The sequence below is a fragment of the Dermochelys coriacea genome, chromosome 8 (assembly GCF_009764565.3).
Source record: "Dermochelys coriacea isolate rDerCor1 chromosome 8, rDerCor1.pri.v4, whole genome shotgun sequence".
Lineage (NCBI taxonomy): Eukaryota > Metazoa > Chordata > Testudines > Dermochelyidae > Dermochelys > Dermochelys coriacea.
Window position 1 is genome coordinate 100181008 of NC_050075.1, and position 18377 is coordinate 100199384.

At 39.5% G+C, this 18377-nt stretch overlaps 1 protein-coding gene across 2 annotated transcripts in view; it reads left to right on the top strand.

Moving 5' to 3' along the window:
* LOC119859961 (AGBL carboxypeptidase 4) overlaps positions 1–18377 on the top strand; it is a 1439111-nt gene that overhangs the window by 415560 nt on the left and 1005174 nt on the right. For both annotated transcript variants that reach the window (XM_038412901.2, XM_043520131.1), the window contains exon 4: positions 7245–7339. In XM_038412901.2, the coding sequence (XP_038268829.1) occupies positions 7245–7339 (95 nt within the window). The remainder of the gene's footprint in view (positions 1–7244; positions 7340–18377) is intronic.

The window sequence follows — 18377 nt, forward strand, 5'->3', positions numbered from 1 at the left end:
TAACACTTAGTGCAAATGATGGCTATTATCTTCCATTTCTTTCTTTTGAGAATGTCCAGTATTACATGTCAGTCCTTTAAACTTGAATATTTGGACTGGACTACATCTCCCATCATGCACCATGCTCCTTGACTCTTCTTAAGCCACCTTAGTGCAACACAGGAGTCCCTCACTCTCATGTATCATGGGAGATCTAGTCCCATTGGGAAACTCAGTCCAGAAGAGAACTGCAACTCCCAATAGGCACCAACCAGCATTTCCAAATTTATTTTTGATTTTTAGTTGAAACCAAAAGTTTTGGTTTTGGGATATTCAGTTTTTATGACAGGTTTCATAGTAGCAGCCGTGTTAGTCTGTATTCGCAAAAAGAAAAGGAGTACTTGTGGCACCTTAGAGACTAACAAATTTATTAGAGCATAAGCTTTTCATGAAAGCTTACCCTTTTCTTTTTGTCAGTTTTTATGAAAGGTCAAAATTTTCTGTGGAAAGATTTTTTTGGGGTATGAAAGTTTTTTCATCATAAACCAATGGTTTGTTAAAGACTAGGTTTTTTGATGGAAAATTTTTGACCAACCCTCTTATTTCTTCACTATGTTTTGGGTCTCATAGACCATACAGGCAAGCCAGACTTAGTGCAGGGCCTTGACTATGGGAACAGCAGTTCCATCGTGTGAATCCTCTGATCACTCAGAATCCCCTCTGTGGCTATATGTCACAGTCTGTGTGCTTTTTGGTCAAGAAGGGGTGGGTCTGAGATGTCCCTCTCCATAGTATTCCAGTCCAATAAAATAAAGTCCAATAAAATGTGTGTGAAATAAGGCTGATCTCATCAATACAATTCCTTCTGCACACATTATGTCTGTGAATGGATGGCTGTGCCCTGCATGGATCTTGAAACTCCTGTGTGTGTGTGCATGCACATGCATAACTGCATTAGTTCTGAGACTAGCAGAAACCTCATCAGAAAGAGTTGGTAGCAAGGGAACATTATGCAACTGGCAATTAATTCTGAAGAACATTTTATATTTCTAAAGTAATTATATGTCATTTATTGAAATACACAAATATTGGGTAATATCTCTTCCTTCATTTACTAGTCATAGTTTCTCATGGCAAGAACATCATATCAAATACTTTGCTGCAATAATAAATTTGCTCATTTTATATTTGGTATTGAGATACATCCAACAGCATTTATTTCATTAAAAAATCTGTCTTATTTTAATGCTGGTATATGTGATATGCTAAAATTTACCTTCTCTCCTCTTTAAGAGAGAGCTCCAGTGAGGGAGAAAATCATATAATTCACAATCTGTAAACCCTTCTTTTCATTATCTTTGCAAGTCTTTAGTACCTGTGCAAAGAGTTGACTATTTCCAGTTAACAAAACACAGGTGCAGCTAATTAACAAATCTGCTAGGGCTCTGTATGATTCCTAACATCATCCCTCAGTAGGTGAGAATTTCTTTTCTTATGACAGCAGAGAGATGTTAAATATTTGTTAACTAATGGGGGTGGGAGGAGAAGGACTAAATGCCATAAAGTTTTAAACCTTTTTAAACTTGAAAGGAGACTTGTTTCCTATACAGGAAGAAAGAATACGTTGGTTATTTTAAAATGTTAGAGGTATTTAATTAAATTTTAAAAGGTCAAAAAAATAACCTTTAGAAGTCTTTGTTAGGAAATTTGTACAATACTAAGTGTACTGTTTGTTTTCAGTCACTGGTGGCAACTTCAGCTATTAGTTACTGAATCTGCATTTTTTTTAAGCCTTTAAGGTACACTTAGGTCACATTTTCAATATTTCTCTGCCGCTGTCAGGTTTGGCAATTTTGTTTTTTTTTCTTTAAAAAAAATCTGAGTCTTGTTTAGTCCCATGACTTCAGGAGCTGGAACTTTAAGGAAAGCACCAAATATTGTAAGATTCATGACAGTTGACAACACTGGCAACCAGCTAGTGGACAGCAGGCTACACAACAGTGGTAGGAGCAGAGAGAAATTTGGTCTAAAGCACCTGGGCAAATCCCCACTGTTACCAAAATACTATGGGATATTTAATGTCCATGCAGAGTGCAAGACCTCAGGTTTTAAAATCTTATCTAAAAGACTCCCACTTAGTGCCATTGCACAGTGCCCAAATCCTGTATCTTGGATGGTTGAAGGGCTGAAGTATTTCTGCTGGATTCTGAAACATTTAGGGTCTGGCTACACTGCAATGTAAGCCCAGGGTTTGTGGGACTCGAGTCAGCTTACCCATGTTAGGGAACCCTGGGTTTGAGCATCTAGATTGTAAACCCTACATTACAACATTCTAACCCATGGTCCAACCCAGGGCACTGATGTCCATGCTGCAGTGTGCAGACCCAAGTCAAAGTAACCATATCCCAGAGTCCCTAGTGTGCCCCCTTTCTGTTCAAAATATGGCCACTTGATCCCTAGGACCTTGGGGCACTGTGGGAAAACTTTACTGCTCACCCTGCATGCTACGGGATGTTCTGAAGCAACTTGCTTTGCAAAAGCTTTGCAAAAGCCTTGATCAGTTCGCTCTCCATTGCAAACCCAGGAGGCTGCTGGAAATGGCCCACCTTGATTATCACTACAAAAGGTTTTCTTCCTACCCCCTCCCCTCCTGCTGGCAATAGCTCATCTTAAGTGATCATTCTCCTTACAGTGTGTATAACACCCTGAAACACATTGTTTCATGTTCTCTGTGTATATAAATCATCTCCCCACTGTATTTTCCACTGAATGCATCCGATGAAATGAGCTGTAGCTCACGAAAGCTTATGCTCAAATAAATTTGTTAGTCTCTAAGATGCCACAAGTACTCCTTTTCTTTTTTCAGGAGGCTCTCTGACAGTGTGATTGCAGATTGGTGCTCAGAAGAGAATAGGTTAATGCTGACCTGAGCTGCTGCCATGTTCAACAGAGTAGATGGTTAGTACAGAGAGGACTAAGGAAATTGTCCCAGGGAATAGTGGAATACTTCCAGCTGACCCCAGGACCCGAGTCAAGTGGGATGGCGTCTACACTGCAGAACAGTAGGGCTCGGACCCTGGCTCCCGGCTTAACTCGAGCATAGAACCTTCTGCTCTGCAGGGTCTTGGGACCCGAGTCCGAGCCCTGAGTTAGCACAATTGCAGTGTAGATGCCAGGGGTGTTAGGCTTGAGCCCAGGCTCAAGCACAGGCTTATGTTGCAATGTAGACATACCCTTAATTCCTGGATGCCTAACTGGTTTATACTGAAGGTTGGACCATACTGATAGCAATTGCATTATTGCATATTTTATGAAAAGACTGGCATTATAAGTGGGGCTGCTTGCACCACTTAGTATTAATGTTGACCAACACTTCCCATTATAAGATCCTGTTTTCTGTTGCTTATAACTTTGTGCAAACTTAATTGTTTGGGCTGAAATTTTTCATATCAGTTGTCTGCTTTAGGCTGAACTTATTTGGAAAATTTCAGCCAAAATGATTCAGCCATTTTAGAGTGAGGCAAAACAATGTGTTTTTCTCTAGCCTCTGTGCTAAAAAATCTGTCTCCCTTTTCTTTGGACAACTCCAGAGTTCACATGCTTTGGAACAGACACCTGAAATTTGGCCGAAGGGTGTCCTTAAGTGTCAGCGATTTGCCTTTTGCCTCAGGAATATCTGGCCAAGTTATAACTCTTTGAAAAGTACATGCTGAGCAGGGATTTAGTTTAACAACTAAAATCTCAGAAGATTTGATTATTGACTGGGCAAGCTCCAGCTTTCCATGGCTCTGAATGCTGACCAGATTACACAGAAGCTCTTCCCACAGAGCAACTGACTTCAGGGGTAGAGCCAGACTTTCCTTTTAATGACCACTCCTGGCTGTTCTGGGAGTTGAGCTGAGGCTAGGCCCTGGAACTGAGAGTAGTAGTGCTCCTAGTGATCCCTCTGTTGGCACCCGGGAAACATGGAGAAGGCAGCCCTCTGATTAGAATGCAGAGGGGACAGAAGTAAGACTGGGAGAGGGGTGAAGAAGTAGATTGGGACAAGAAGTCTGGTGAGACTGGGACTGGAGTAGTGGGAGTGAGAAACTGTGAATGGCACTGGCTGGGCATGGAGACTGGGACTGGGAGCCATGGGGAGGTAATAGAGCCTGGGAATGGAATATTATTGGTAGTCCATCGCTGACGATGATGACGATATTGTCGCAGTTCTCATATATGGCTACGCATATGACTCCGCAGTCTGAATCATAATGCACAGAGTTGGCCACACGGAAGGCATGGGAAGTCTGTATCAATGATGTTTGATTCAGCTCTGTGGCACCTTTCACATGCAGCCTGGAGATAATTTCATTGATCCTGCTCAAACTTGTCACATGCTGATCTTGTCAGAGACGGCCAGTGACTCCTGTTCTGAGCCATTTGCTTTGGGTTCTTTGGGATTGATGCCAGCCCACTGGAGACTGCTCTTCATATTATCTTTGAAGCGCTTACATGGATGACCCTTCTTTCTTTGGCCCTACTCAGCTCCCCATACAAGATCTGTTTTGGGAGACAGTGGTCTTCCATTCGGACGACATGCCTGGTCCACCTAAGTTGTGCTCTCAATAACATTTCCTCAATGCTGGTTGTGTTTGCTTTCTCAAGGACCTTAATATTGGTCACTCTGTCCTGCCAGAGAATTCTCATTACAGAGTGGAGGGAGCACATGTGAAATTGCTCAAGCTGTTTATTGTGACCTCTATAAAGAGTTCACGTCTCAGATTCATACAGGAGAGATGTTAGAACCATTGTACTGTAGATTTTAAATTTGGTAGAGAGACGAATGTTGTGTTTGGTTAAGAACTTTTGTTCAAAGTTGGCCAAGGGCCTGGATGGCTTTACTAATTCTGGAGGAGATTTCCTTATAAAGGGAACCATCACTGGAGATGATACTGCCCAAATACTTGCATGAAGATGGCTGGCACTGGGGCATTGGAATGAGGTGCTGGTTGGAACAAGACCTCTGTCTTCCCAAGACTGATGGTGAGGCCAAAGAGCTGGGATGCTTCGGAAAATCTGGCAACGATGACCTGAAGGTTGTCTTGTCTATGAGCCATCAAGGTGCAGTCATCTGCAAAAAATGCCTCCATGAGAAGCTTCACCAGTATCTTATTCTTAGTATTGAGTCTTCGAAGATCAAAGAGGAAGCCATCAAGTCGATAGCTGATGTATATCCCTGATCCAAGTCCCTTGATGCATGGCTGAGAACACAAGCAAAAAATAAGTTGAATCACAAACTGATTTCCTCCGCCCAGTCCCCCGGAACAGTCTTCGCATGCTAGAGAAAGGCAGTTTCCCTATCTTGGCGAGGGCAAAAGACCTATCAGCTAACCTCACCTTATTTGGCCTGCTCATTGAAGCACAGTGTATGTCTCCTCTATATCAGTTGCCAGTCTCTTTTTAAGCATCCTCTATTACTATCAGTGTTTTTGTTTATGCTCTTAAATGAGTTGAGTATTGAAATTGCACTAATCATGCAATGTCACCCATTACTACCTCTCAAAAGCAATAAAAATCCTGCAAGTAATGACAAGGTGGTTAGAAAATAGCAATTCAATGTGGACAGTGTATACCTACTCTTGTTTCTTTTTATGATTTATTAATAAAGAACATAAAAAAGGACAAAAATCACACCAGCAGCCTATTTTACTTGTTTGGCAAATGTTTGCTTACTGTATCGCTAACTTGTATGACAGTACTGCATTTCAAGAGACGTTTGCATAGCTTATTGAGCAAGCTGCATATTTTTCTGGTTAAGGTGTGTACATTACAGTTACATTCTTTTACACACTTCACTGACTGAGCTGCATAGACTGCTTTAACTATTGCTAAGAATAGTTGACTGATTCAGCTGCATATTTTAGTGCTTTTGATTTTTGTACTTTATTAATTCAGTGTCATACTTTGATAAAATTCAGTTCTGTAGTGGCTGAATTTTAGGTCCTGCCAATCTAGCTCTGTGCCATACTGAAAGGACTGAACACATTGTTAACTGCTAATGGTACTGTGAACATTAGTGGCTGAAATTTTATACTCTGTACTGTTTGGTTAAATGAACTGCATATTACTGTTTTTATATACGTTGCTTATCCAGTTGTGTACATTTGCTGAACTCATTATATAAAATCAGCTCGATTGGAATAAGAACATTCTCTACCAGCTGTCTGCTATGAGTCAGTTAGCACGTAACAAAATTAGCAACTTTACTTTTTCCAACAGTGGCATGATTGTTTCCAAAGTATAAAGCAATTGGTTTGGTGAACTTGTTTGTTTCACTTACTCAATGCAAACATCCAGACTAATATACCCATTTGTTGCAACTTAATTTGCTTTTACAAATTAAGCAGAGCTTTATAACAAAAAAGCCTCAGACAAGTAAAATGAAAGGCTTGTACATACAGTACAAAATTAACCAAGTACCTATAAAGGATTGAACACACCTGTGAAAGAACTGTGCTGTGCACTTTAAGTGTAAGAGATAAGGAATAAATAGAACTTTCACAAGATGGACATTACATCCAATAAAGAGTCAACCTAAATACTGGAAATGGAAAATATAAAAATTAACAAATTAAGCACATAGCTTAGTGAGCAAATTATAAAAATGAACTCATGATGACCCATAAAAAAGCAGCTCAATGAGCAGAATATATTGTATTCAGTCACTCAGATATGTGGCTTGATCAGTAATGTTTGTAACAACCCCCTCCCCCACTTCAACCAGCTGGAGTAAAAGCATGCATCTCAAAGAGAGGCATTCCTCCCCTTAACACCACGGAGTTACACTAGCCCAAAGTTTAGTGGCACCCAGAATTGCACACCGTACTCCACTCAGAACTAGTGAGGCCTCAGCTGGAGCAGGACAATTAGCTCCCTGAATATACTGTACCTTATATTGACTCCAGAAAGTTAATATATCCCAAAATGATATAGCCTTTTTTTACAACTGCATCACATCTCATATTGAACTTGTGACCCCAGATCCTTTTCAACAGTACTGCCATGTAGCCAATTATTCCCCATTTTATAGCTGTGCATTTGATTTATTTTCTTTCTAAGTGAAGTACTTTGCACTTGTCTTTATTGAATTTCATCTATGAAACATCATGTAGGCATGTATGTAGTTACTTTATGCTTTTGTACAGATAGCAAATGAGAACTTTGTAAAGAACAGATTGTAGTTCATAACTACTATAACTGAGGTTTTTTTCTCTGTTTTTCAGAGGGTAATTTTCAACATTGTCAACTTCAGTAAAACAAAAAGCCTCTATCGTGATGGAATGACTCCTATGGTGAAATCTACAAGCAGACCAAAATGGTAAATTATCATTCTAAAATTTTGCTAATAGCAGAAGAATTTTGTTTTGTTTGGCACTTACCTGAGTTCAGGTGGAGTATCGAGTATCTGTGAAGTAATGCTTTTCCTCTAATGCCATATTTCAAATGGATTGACTAAGACAGCAGCAGGTGAAATGACTTGATCACATACAGTACAATATAGACAACATAAAAATGCAAACACACAAATATCATACATATGATGTTGTACTTTTGTTTGATGACATTTAATAAACATATCTACTACTAATAATATGCAAACCTAATGAGCCTGTCTTAGAGTCCTTACATATACAAAACTTCCAAGAAGTAGAGAAGAGATTTGCCTAGTTTGGATTGCAGAATTAGGCCATAAGTGAAGCGTAATTTACTTCATCATTCAGAGACAGATTCTGGCATCCCCCGCCGAAGCATGTTAAGTTGTACAGAGCTCTTGCCCTCCCCATGCACGTGTGCTGGGGTCATTCAGAAACTTGTCATACACAGTCTGTGAGAACAAAATGGTGGCAGCTTTTTGTGCTACAGGCAGTGCTGGATGCCCCACAGAGTGGACTGTCAATGCCCCCATCTCCTTCTGCAGTGTCTGGCAGTCTAAGCATGGAACGGGGTGGTGGTGGTGGTGGGGAGATGCATGCTACAGCCTGTGGAAGTATGTTGTGGCAATCATCCTCCATACGTTCCTCCACCGGGTATCCTGCCTGCTGTGTCCTGGACAATACAATGTCTCTACATATTGCTGGTGATGTCGTGCTGCCAAAGAAGCATCACTGGGTGAAATGCTGCTTCCCTGAAGTCAGTAGCAAAACTCCCATTGATTTCAGTGAGGATAGGATTTCACCTTTAGTGTCTAACTAAGAGGCCCCTCCAGAATCTGCAGTGAGGAAGCCTACACAAAGAAGCTAGAGTAGCAGCCGTGTTAGTCTGTATTCGCAAAAACAAAGGAGTACTTGTGGCACCTCAGAGACTAACAAATTTATTTGAGCATAAGCTTTCGTGAGCTACACCTCACTTCATCGGCATCCAATGAAGTGAGCTGTAGCTCACGAAAGCTTATGCTCAAATAAATTTGTTAGTCTCTGAGGTGCCACAAGTACTCCTTTTCTTTTTACAAAGCATCTAAGCTCCGACAAACAGTTCTTGACTTGGCGTGAAGTGGCCTGTGCTCTGAAACATGGATCGATGTTACATTGGCTTTAGCCCTGCAAATTCAGCAAAGTGAGAACATTTTACAATCATTACTCCTAACTAGTTAATTCAAAATAAATGTTTGAGCGATCTGCATGTGCAAGTCATCTGACTCTTATACGTTTACCATTCTTAAATATGTCAACCGTTAGAAGATTTCCACCTCCAAAATGTTCAGTTTTTGTTGCCATAAGATGCATTCCTATACAAATGTTTTCATTTTAATCACTCAAGATGGCAATTTTGCCTTAAATTAGACTGTAAGCTCATCTGGACAAGGGAAACCTATTTTACCATATGTTTGAGCAGCACCTAGCAGGATGCTGTCACTCCTGGATGGGTGCTACTACAATACATATTTAATAACAATCATTTGGTGCATAGCTACTGCATGTACAATCATGTTAATTGTGTTTATTATTTTATCCCAAAAGAGTCTTCTTTTGGGTCAGGTCCAGACCAAATTTAAGTGATTTTCATCATCTTTCAAAATTTCTTTCTCTTTTCTAACCAAGTCTAGTGTTTTAAACTAATTATTTTGTGTTTGTTAATTTCAGCCTTAAATCAACTGTTGCTTTACTACATAAGTTATTCCTTATTTTGGTTTCAAATTAAAATGTAAATCTCTTACAAAGATGTGAAATAGGTTCTTTCTAAAAACATATAGAATCTTTAATTATTTCTGAAAACCTGTTTCTCCTGCATTTTCCAAATGATTTACTTATTTTTCTGTTTTATATTTTGGGGGTGTGTATTTGCTCTCATGAAAGTGATGGATGAATAGCACTGCCTGGAGCCAAGCACAGGGTAGGCAGCAGGCGCTATGCAGCTTTCTCCTGCAGCTCCATCGCTGCACTCTAATCCTGTTTCAGAAATCCTCACTCTAATTTATGGAGCTATTTACAATATATAAAACAGCTATGTAATGAAATAGATATTTTACTTTTAAAATATCATTCTATTAAAAAGAAATAATTTGTTTTCTAATAGTCTGTTTGAAAACATGCTGTTGTACTTTGAAGAAGCACAGCAATCCATACTCTTACCAGGCTCTTAGTGATATTGGGGTTTCCTCTCCTCTCAGTATGATTTACTATATTTTAATTTTAATGGAAGTTGTTTGCACACCAGGGCACCCTTCAGTCTTTGATATACAGTATGTTCTTTCTTATAGCTGAGTGTCTTCCTTTCAGATTATTTTTGAGACATCTTTACAGCCATTTCTATACTAGTTTCCATGGTATTCTTGTGAAACCTATACAAATTATTTTCTATGTTTTCATTTTGTTGGAGCAGGTTGTACTAATACTTACAGTTGCTAACACAGCTTTCGGGTAGCTCTGGTTCTTTAATATGAATGGGATAATTTCCAGTCCTATTCATTCCCGTGCTGTTTGCTGCCTGGTATAATTATTCTGAGGCTAGTAGGAGGTGTTGGGTCATTGGGACTCTGCAAAGGATCACAGAGCAGGATTCATGACCATAGACTGTAACATAATCTAAGGTGGACGTAGACATGATTTAAACTGTTTTCAAAGTCAGCATTCTAACGGACATGATGCAGATGACTGGATTAGACAGAAAAAACTATGATACAATGCAGATTTCTTAAAATCAAGGTAAAAGAAATCAAACTTCTAGAAGCAAACATCTAGCTATTTGCTAACACAGAGTTCACTATTGTACCTACAAAGTACACTATACTAGGTATATATTATTTCATCTTCATTATGACTGCCTGGGCAGATTCAAATGCAGTTGCATGCTCCATACTGAAATTCTCCCCCAAATTCACTTGGTCACCAATCATTAACAGAAGTAACAAGGAATCACAAACGTAATTACTTGTGCTTCCTTCTTTTACACAGGCAGGTTTTGGTTTTGAGACAATAGAAAACAGAAAGGTCTGTTTTCCTCATGTTCAAGAGATGCACGCATATAGCTCCTCTTTAAGAACTGAAGTTATGGGCTAATTTTTTTAAAAAAATTTGGGGGTGGGGTGGGGTGGGGTGAAGTGTTTCCCAATGGTTTTAAATTAGAAGCTTAATGTTGCATCCAGGACAGAATTTGGCTCTGTGTATAGACAACATCTGGATATCATGGATGGATAGGCCTCCAGAGACAAAGATTTTTTGAAGCATCTTGATATTTTGTTATGAATGTAGTTATGTGAACATGGCTTCAAGCCTCTCAATGCCTTCAAAGTCTGATTCTTGACTGGAACAAGTCAGTGCCAAGTGCTCTAGAAAGAGAGCGTCAAACACAAGTCAGCATTTTTGACCAAAAAACAATGAGGAGTCCTTGTTGTACCTTAGAGACTAACAAATTTGTTTTGGCATAAGGTTTCATGGGCTATAACCTACTTCATCAGATGCATGGAGTGAAAAATACACTAAGCAGGTATAGATACACAACACATGACAAGATAGGAGTTGCCTTACCAAGTAGAGGGGGTGGGGGGACAGGGCTAATGAGGCCCGTTCAGTTAGGGAGGATGTGGCCCATTCCCAGTAGTTGACAGGAAGGTGTGAGTATCAATGGAGGGAAAAATATTTTTTGTAGTGACCAACCATGCCCAGTCTTTATTCAGGCCTAATTTGATGGTGTCAAGTTGGCAAATTAATTCCAGTTCTGCAGTTTCTTGTTGAAGTCTGTTTTTGAAGTGTTTTTGTTGAAGAATGGCCACTTCTAAATCTGTTATTGAGTGTCCAGGGAGATTGAAGTGCTCTCCTACTGGTTTTTGAATGTTGCAATTCTTGATGTCTGATTTGTGTCCATTTATTCTTTTGTGTAGAGACTGTCTGGTTTGGCCAATGTACATGGCAGAGGGGCATTGCTGGCACATGATGGCATGTATCACATTGGTAGATGTACAGGTGAACGAGCCCCTGATGGTGTGGCTAGGTTCTATGATGGTGTCCCTTGAATAGATATGCGGACAGAGTTGGCAACGGGGTTTGTTGCAGGGATTGGTTCCTGGGTTAGTGTTTCTGTTGTGTGGTGTGTAGTTGCTGGTGAGTATTTGCTTCAGGTTGAGGAACTGTCTGTAAGTGAGCACTGGCCTGTCTCCCAAGGTCTATGAGAATGAGGGATTGTATTTCAGGATAGGTTGTAGATCCTTGACGATGCGCTGGAGAGGATTTAGTTGGGGTCTGTAGGTGATGGCTAGTGGCGTTCTGTTACTTTCTGTGTTGGGCTTGTCCTGTAGTTGGTGACTTCTGGGTACCCTTCTGGCTGTGTCAATCTGTTTCTTCGCTTCCCCAGGTGGGTACTGTAGTTTTAAGAATGTTTGATAGAGATCCTGTAGGCGTATGTCTCTGTCTGAGGGATTGGAGCAAATGCGGTTGTATCTTAAGGCTTGGCTGTAGACAATGGATCATGTGATGTGGTCTGGATGAAAGCTGGAGGCATGTAGGTAAGCATAGCGGTCAGTAGGTTTCCGGTGTAGGGTGGTGGTTATGTGACCATCATTTATTTGCACTGTAGTGTCCAGGAAGTGGATCTCTGGTGTGGACTGGCCCAGGCTGAGGTTGATGGTGGGGTGGAAATTGTTGAAATCCTTGTGGAATTCCTCAAGGGCCTCCTTCCCATGGGTCCAGATGGTGAAGATGTCGTCAATGTAGCTCAAGTAGAGTAGGGGCGCTAGGGGATGAGAGCTGAGGAAGAGTTGTTCTAAGTCAGCCATAAAAATGTTGGCGTGCTGTTCTCTTGTCCTGTCGGGCGAAATCTTTAAATGGAGTCAGCATCAAGGTTCAGTTAAGTATTACTGATGTAAAAAGAGTATATCACTGCTATCACTGCACTCACTGTGACACAAATGTTTTGGTATTGACACATACTTCTGTTTTGAAGTAAGGTCAGACATTCCTACTAATGAGCTCTGAATAGCTCAAAAGCTTGTCTTTCACCAACAGAAGTTGATCCAAGAAAAGATATTACCTCACCCATCTTGTCTCTATTTAAAGAGGCAGCGGTGAACTGAAGAATAAGAAAAAGCAGCTATCCTGGAGGAGATTTTTTTTTTTTTAAAATGGGAAAAGTAGAGTAGATACTGATGAAAACATCTTTTTCACTGACAACTTTAGAGTCCAATCCTCAAATTATGCATACCCGGGACTGAATGCTTAGAACATAAAACATTTGGAGAATAAATCCAAGTAGGTTAGTTTCTGGTGGCTTTTCTTCCACATAAATATGTTAATATTAAATTGTATGTCTGTCAGTTACATCAGTCAAATCTCATTGCATTGAATCACTGCTTATGTGAAGAAACTCTGCGTCATACCACATCAGGTTTCATCAGTCACATTTCATGGCAAATTGAACATGATGAAACTCAAGATTGTAATTCAAGCCAATGGGATACAAAGTGACTTGTCAAATAAGATTGCTCAAAATGATTTGGTAATTTATAAATGTTGAAGTAAGATATTTGTGTCATGGCTTTTTCTGGCAATTACTATTGCAATTATCTAAACCCTACCTTACGTGAAGATTAGTGAGACGTTGTTTTTCGGTTGTGTGTGTGTTTTTTTTAAGGTCCATCTCCTGCTGTAATATCACTTTTTTTCACTAGGTTTTTTTTAATTGCAACCCAATTTTGTTCGTTAGTCATGATTTCACACTATAATCTCTGCCCTTGGAAGCTATTAGTAAACTTTACTGTAGGTGCAGCAATGGAATTACATTTATTCACTGAGTATACTGTACCATTACACTGACTCCAGAAAGTTTTACCACTTTCTCAAACTAAAATAGAAAAGTGACTTGTTCAGGAGACAGCAGTTTTTCTAAATGATGAAATGAGCAAATATTCCCTTTTGGCTGGGAATAGATATAACTCTTGATTATTCAGCATATCATTGTCTCGTTGGGGACATTAGTATTTCAAATTGCACTAATCTTTTAAAAGTAATAACTGGCCACTCATCACCTTCGGTATTTCAGCAGGATCACATGCAAAATTCTAATTAGTATTTATAGAATAGTAACTCCTCCCAGTAGAATAGTAGCTATAGCTGGCAAATATCTGGTTGACATCTGTTTAAGTCTTCAGACAGCCACTGTATTTTGTTCTGCATTTTAAATGACCAGAAAGTGCTAGGTGAAGTTCTTATAATTAAGGTATAAAGGCTAATAAACAGCTTGGTTCTTGAGTGCATGAACCACAAGCTTAAAGGCTGTTCTTCGCTTGTGATGCAGTATCTCAGCACATGTTTGTTTGTAAGCAGTGATACCTGGCAAAATATTATGGAACCATCACCACACAAAGAGAAAATTTATGTCTAGGTTTGACTGTTTCTGTTTTTAATGTCAGGTTTCAAATATCTGTGTGGCAATACTGTCACTAATTTTCCTCTTTTATCTCATTCAGCATGATGGGTTTTAAATAGATAGTTGCCTTCCTGGTCAAGCAAACTGCCACCTCTGCCACTATAACATTTGAGTTTCCTGCACTCATAGGGTTACTGGAAAAGAGAAATGCTGCAGAAGCCATGTATATGCGTATTTTAGAGAAGAGTAATCTATATGTATCCCCGTAAATTTTATTGTCCTCGTGAGGCATTTTGACACACGCAGAGAAAGCAGTGTGTACTTTATGAATGGTACTCCTGTATGTTCCATTCATCAGAAGAGGGCAAAACTGTTATGAAAGAATCTGAATTTTTAAAGCTTGTTTATTCTTGTGAAATTTCCTTAACATTCATGTGTGTGTGTGTACAGTACAATGCTACAACTACCATGTCTACCATGCTGCGATATAAACTCAGTCATTTTTAGCAGCAGCTTTTCTAGCATGTACTTACATATCCTTAGCCATGAGATAAGCTGTTTGTGAAGTGGACTGTCCTCTGCGGAGAAACAGATGAGAAATACAGTACCAAAAATATATCTTGCTAATCTATAAAATGTACAATGGGTAGGCTTAGTGATAGCATCATCTGAATTTAGGTAAAGGAGTTTAACCAGCCTTTATCACTAACAGACTTGCTCCTTTGGAATATTTTAGAACTTTTACTACTAACAGGAAGCTTCTATCTGTGTGCTTTTTATGTTTTTGTTTATGTTGGGTTTTTTTATGCAATGTTTGCTTGCCTCTGTTTTCTGAGGGATCTGGCAATAAAGCACACTGAGTATCAATCTGTAATGTTTTAGTCAGAGAAAAAAGGGAAAAAAGGTTGATAGGACAAACATCCCTGGGACAAAGGTCACAGGCAACTATCAAAATTTTTTACCAAGTTCATAGATTAAACAGAGCTGCATTTATATCTTTTTTACTAATTCGGTATTATACTGTGAGCAACAGGAGTTTATTTTTAGCACCAAGATATCTGTTTAGAATGAAGAGATGGTGATTTTGATCTCTTAGAATTTAGCGGGCATTTGAGACGATATTATAAATGATCATAAAAATGGCTTTGAGAATCAAGCTCTTCTGTTTCTGAAAAGTAGTGTGTATATAATGTTATATTATGTATCTGACCTTCCATAAATCAATGTATTATATTATGGCAGAGCCCAAGTGAGGATCAAGACTAATCATGCTATGTACTGTGGAAACACAGAAATAGACACAACTTCTCCAACGTTCTGACAGTTTTATCATTGATTTCAGAGGGAGCAGATTTAGGCCAACACAGAGTGCTGTTGAACATCTTATCCTAATGATTTATTCTAAGCAATAACTGTTTAGGGAAAACAATATAGGGCTTACATAAGAGACCAAATGTTTGGTTATAGTATTTATATGTAAAACACTAAAAGCTATATGCTATAACTCAATCTATTTGCCATACACTCTGTCAGCATGAGTTCCATGCATTGACTGCGAGTACTCTATGATCCCCAAGGTTATAGTCATAAAAAGTTACTCTCTGTATTAATTTATTAATCAAAGCACATGAGAAATAAATGTTGCTCTTCCTATTCAGTAATTTTTTTTGCCATCTATAAATAGCAAATTCACTACTGAGCTGATAAGAAATTTAAAAGCTTAATAAGGAATAGTTATCTGAAAATAGTGTTTCTATGATCTAATTAAACATCTAGGGTGGGGATTTTCAAAAGCACTCAGCTTTGGACTGTTCCCATTGAAGTCAATGGGAGTTCTACCACTGAGTTCTATGGGAGCAGAATTAGGCAAATGTCAGGTGCCGCAGTTTCTTCTTCACACAGTTAGTCCTCCTTACTCTTGTAATGATGGGACTGTTTGCATAAAAAATGTTTCTAGGACTGGGTCCCTAACTTGTGTGGATTTAAACATGTAAAATTGGGACTTCTGTCCAAAAACAAGTTCTATAAATTAGATAAATATGGACAGCAGTGAACTCATGTTAGAGTCAAACTGCAGCTAAACAAGAGGACATAGCAGCTATTCATCGGGATTTTTGTACTTTGAACTAATGGAGAGAAACTGAATGAAAATCACCGTATTTCAGAATGGCATTAACCAGGCATAAAAACTTACTAGTAAGAGTCTTATGCACGCAAAAGAAAGTGCCTCTGAGAAACCAACTTGAAAACCAGACTGTTAACATAAGATACAGACCCCTCCCCCAAAAAATCTACTCAGGAAGTGGGACATCTAAGAATGTTTTAGTGGTCTTCAGAATGTCTTCCAAAAATTAAACCTTCCTATTTTAAGGGCTTGCACTGGCCTTCTCACGAGGATTGAATTTTATCTTTAATGAAGCTGGAGTCCTATAGAAATATAATGTATGATCATATAATTGAAGGCTATAATGTGAACATACCAGCTACAGCAGTGCATGACCATTGCCATGACCATCCTTTGGCTCTGGCTTTTCCTTACTTTTTAATCACTTATCATTGCATCTTTAAAGTTCTTTCAAACATTTTTAAAAAAATCTATGTTATGGTATAATTATCAACATATGTCATAAAGCATAGCATGTGCAATATGTCACCGATAACTTTGTGGGAACCACCTAAACTTCTTGAATTTTCTGTTATTTTTAGTGCTTGATTCACTCACTATCATTTTCGTTCATTTTCCGTGAAGAGAATATTGTTTAGTGAGTAGAGAAAGAGACTGGGCGTCAGCTATGTTGTGTATTATGAAAAAAAGAAGAATGATCTGCCCGTCCGATGGGTGTGTCTTTGTAATACAGTGTTAAATGCTAAGACCGTAATTCAGTCTCTTTTATAATAATCTGTAATATAACAGAATAGAGATGAATAATGAGATGGTCATTATGTGCCATGGAAATGGCCAGATGAGAAAACATGAAGCTATAACTGTAAAATATCAGTACAAACTGTCTGGTACCTATAATTTTATCTTTTGGGGTTGAGCAATTGGAACAGATACTAAGCTGAAATATTTACAGCGACTCATTTTTGTCCAAGGAGTATGTGTGTGTATGTATTAACATTTGCATTATATTCTACTATATTTGGCAATTAAGAATGAAACATGACAGTGTAAAGACTATGCCCTTTCATGCCTCTTGGAGTCTTTAGAAGTTTGGGGGAAAATTTTGCTATTTTAACTGCAATTATCCAAATTCTGGCTTGGCATGTATATGAATATATAATACTGTGAGATTTTTGCATAGAGGCATTGAATCAGAGTTTAAGGCCACAAGGGACCTCTTGTATATTACAGGCCACCAGCACCTGCACACTAAACCCAACAACCAAAATTGGACTAAAATATTGCAGCCCATGGAGACTAGATTATTACATGCCACAGGCAGAGAATAGGAGGGACTGCGGTGCCACAGTGCCTGAGGCAGGGAAATGATTAATGGGAGATATAATCAGATAACCCTGGCAAGTGGCCACACCCTCATGCTCCAGAGGAAGACGAAAACCCCAAGGTCATTGCCAATCTGACCTAGGGGAAGATTCCTTCCAAACACCACATATGGCAATCAGTAAGACCTACAGCATGTGAGCAAAACCAATCAGCCAAGCACCTGAGTCTGAGATTGCTTGGTGCCACCACAGAGCCCTTGCCTTCCCCATCCAATGTCCCATCATTCAACCAAGAATCACAGAGAGAATGAAAACTAGCAGGAGTTCTCCTAGTGTTTGTATGCAGTATTTCTTTGGACCAGATACTAATTATGATCTAGCTCCTTTGCTTTGCTCAAGTGGCACAACAGAACTAGGTTCTGGCCATAACTGACCAGCTGGAATTCCCTTACTTGGAAGGGCTGGGCTCTCAACTAGCAAAAAGGTGGCAGGGCTGGTTCCTGTGCCTGCCACCTCCAGCCTCAATTTAGGAGTTACATTGGGGGAGGAATGTTGTGTGTGGTAGATGATCTCTACTGATTATGTGCTGGCACATGGCCCGTTAAGAATTTGCTGGCATACAGCCTGTATGGCACTGGTGTAGGTTAGAACGCGGGAGCCTCCACTAGATGCAACCCAACCTACAGAATGAGGGAGGCATAACTAGTTCCATGACAGCTCCCCTACTCTCCTGTGCCAAGTAATTCACAAACACGGGGGGAAATCTACACTTTACTCCACTACATGAAAATGTTTCTCCTACAGCTTTCCCCCCAACCTACAACAGTGGAATAAGGGACAGACTGCCTCTTCCCTGCCTTGGTAGTGCATCAAAATGCTAAGACTTTCTTAAGGGCCTGTCTCTGATTATATAAGCCTCACCCAGACTCCCACCTTCCAGTTTTGTTTGCCTCCTCACCTCAGAAGCATAAAGGCTTCACCTTAGTTCTCCATCTCACTCTCTCCTCTCTTGCTGTCTTGCAAGGACATGAAAGAGGAGACAAAAGAAAAGAAAGGAAACAAAAATGTGAGACCAGAGGAAAGAAACCAGAGGGCTGTGTTTCAGAGAGTGT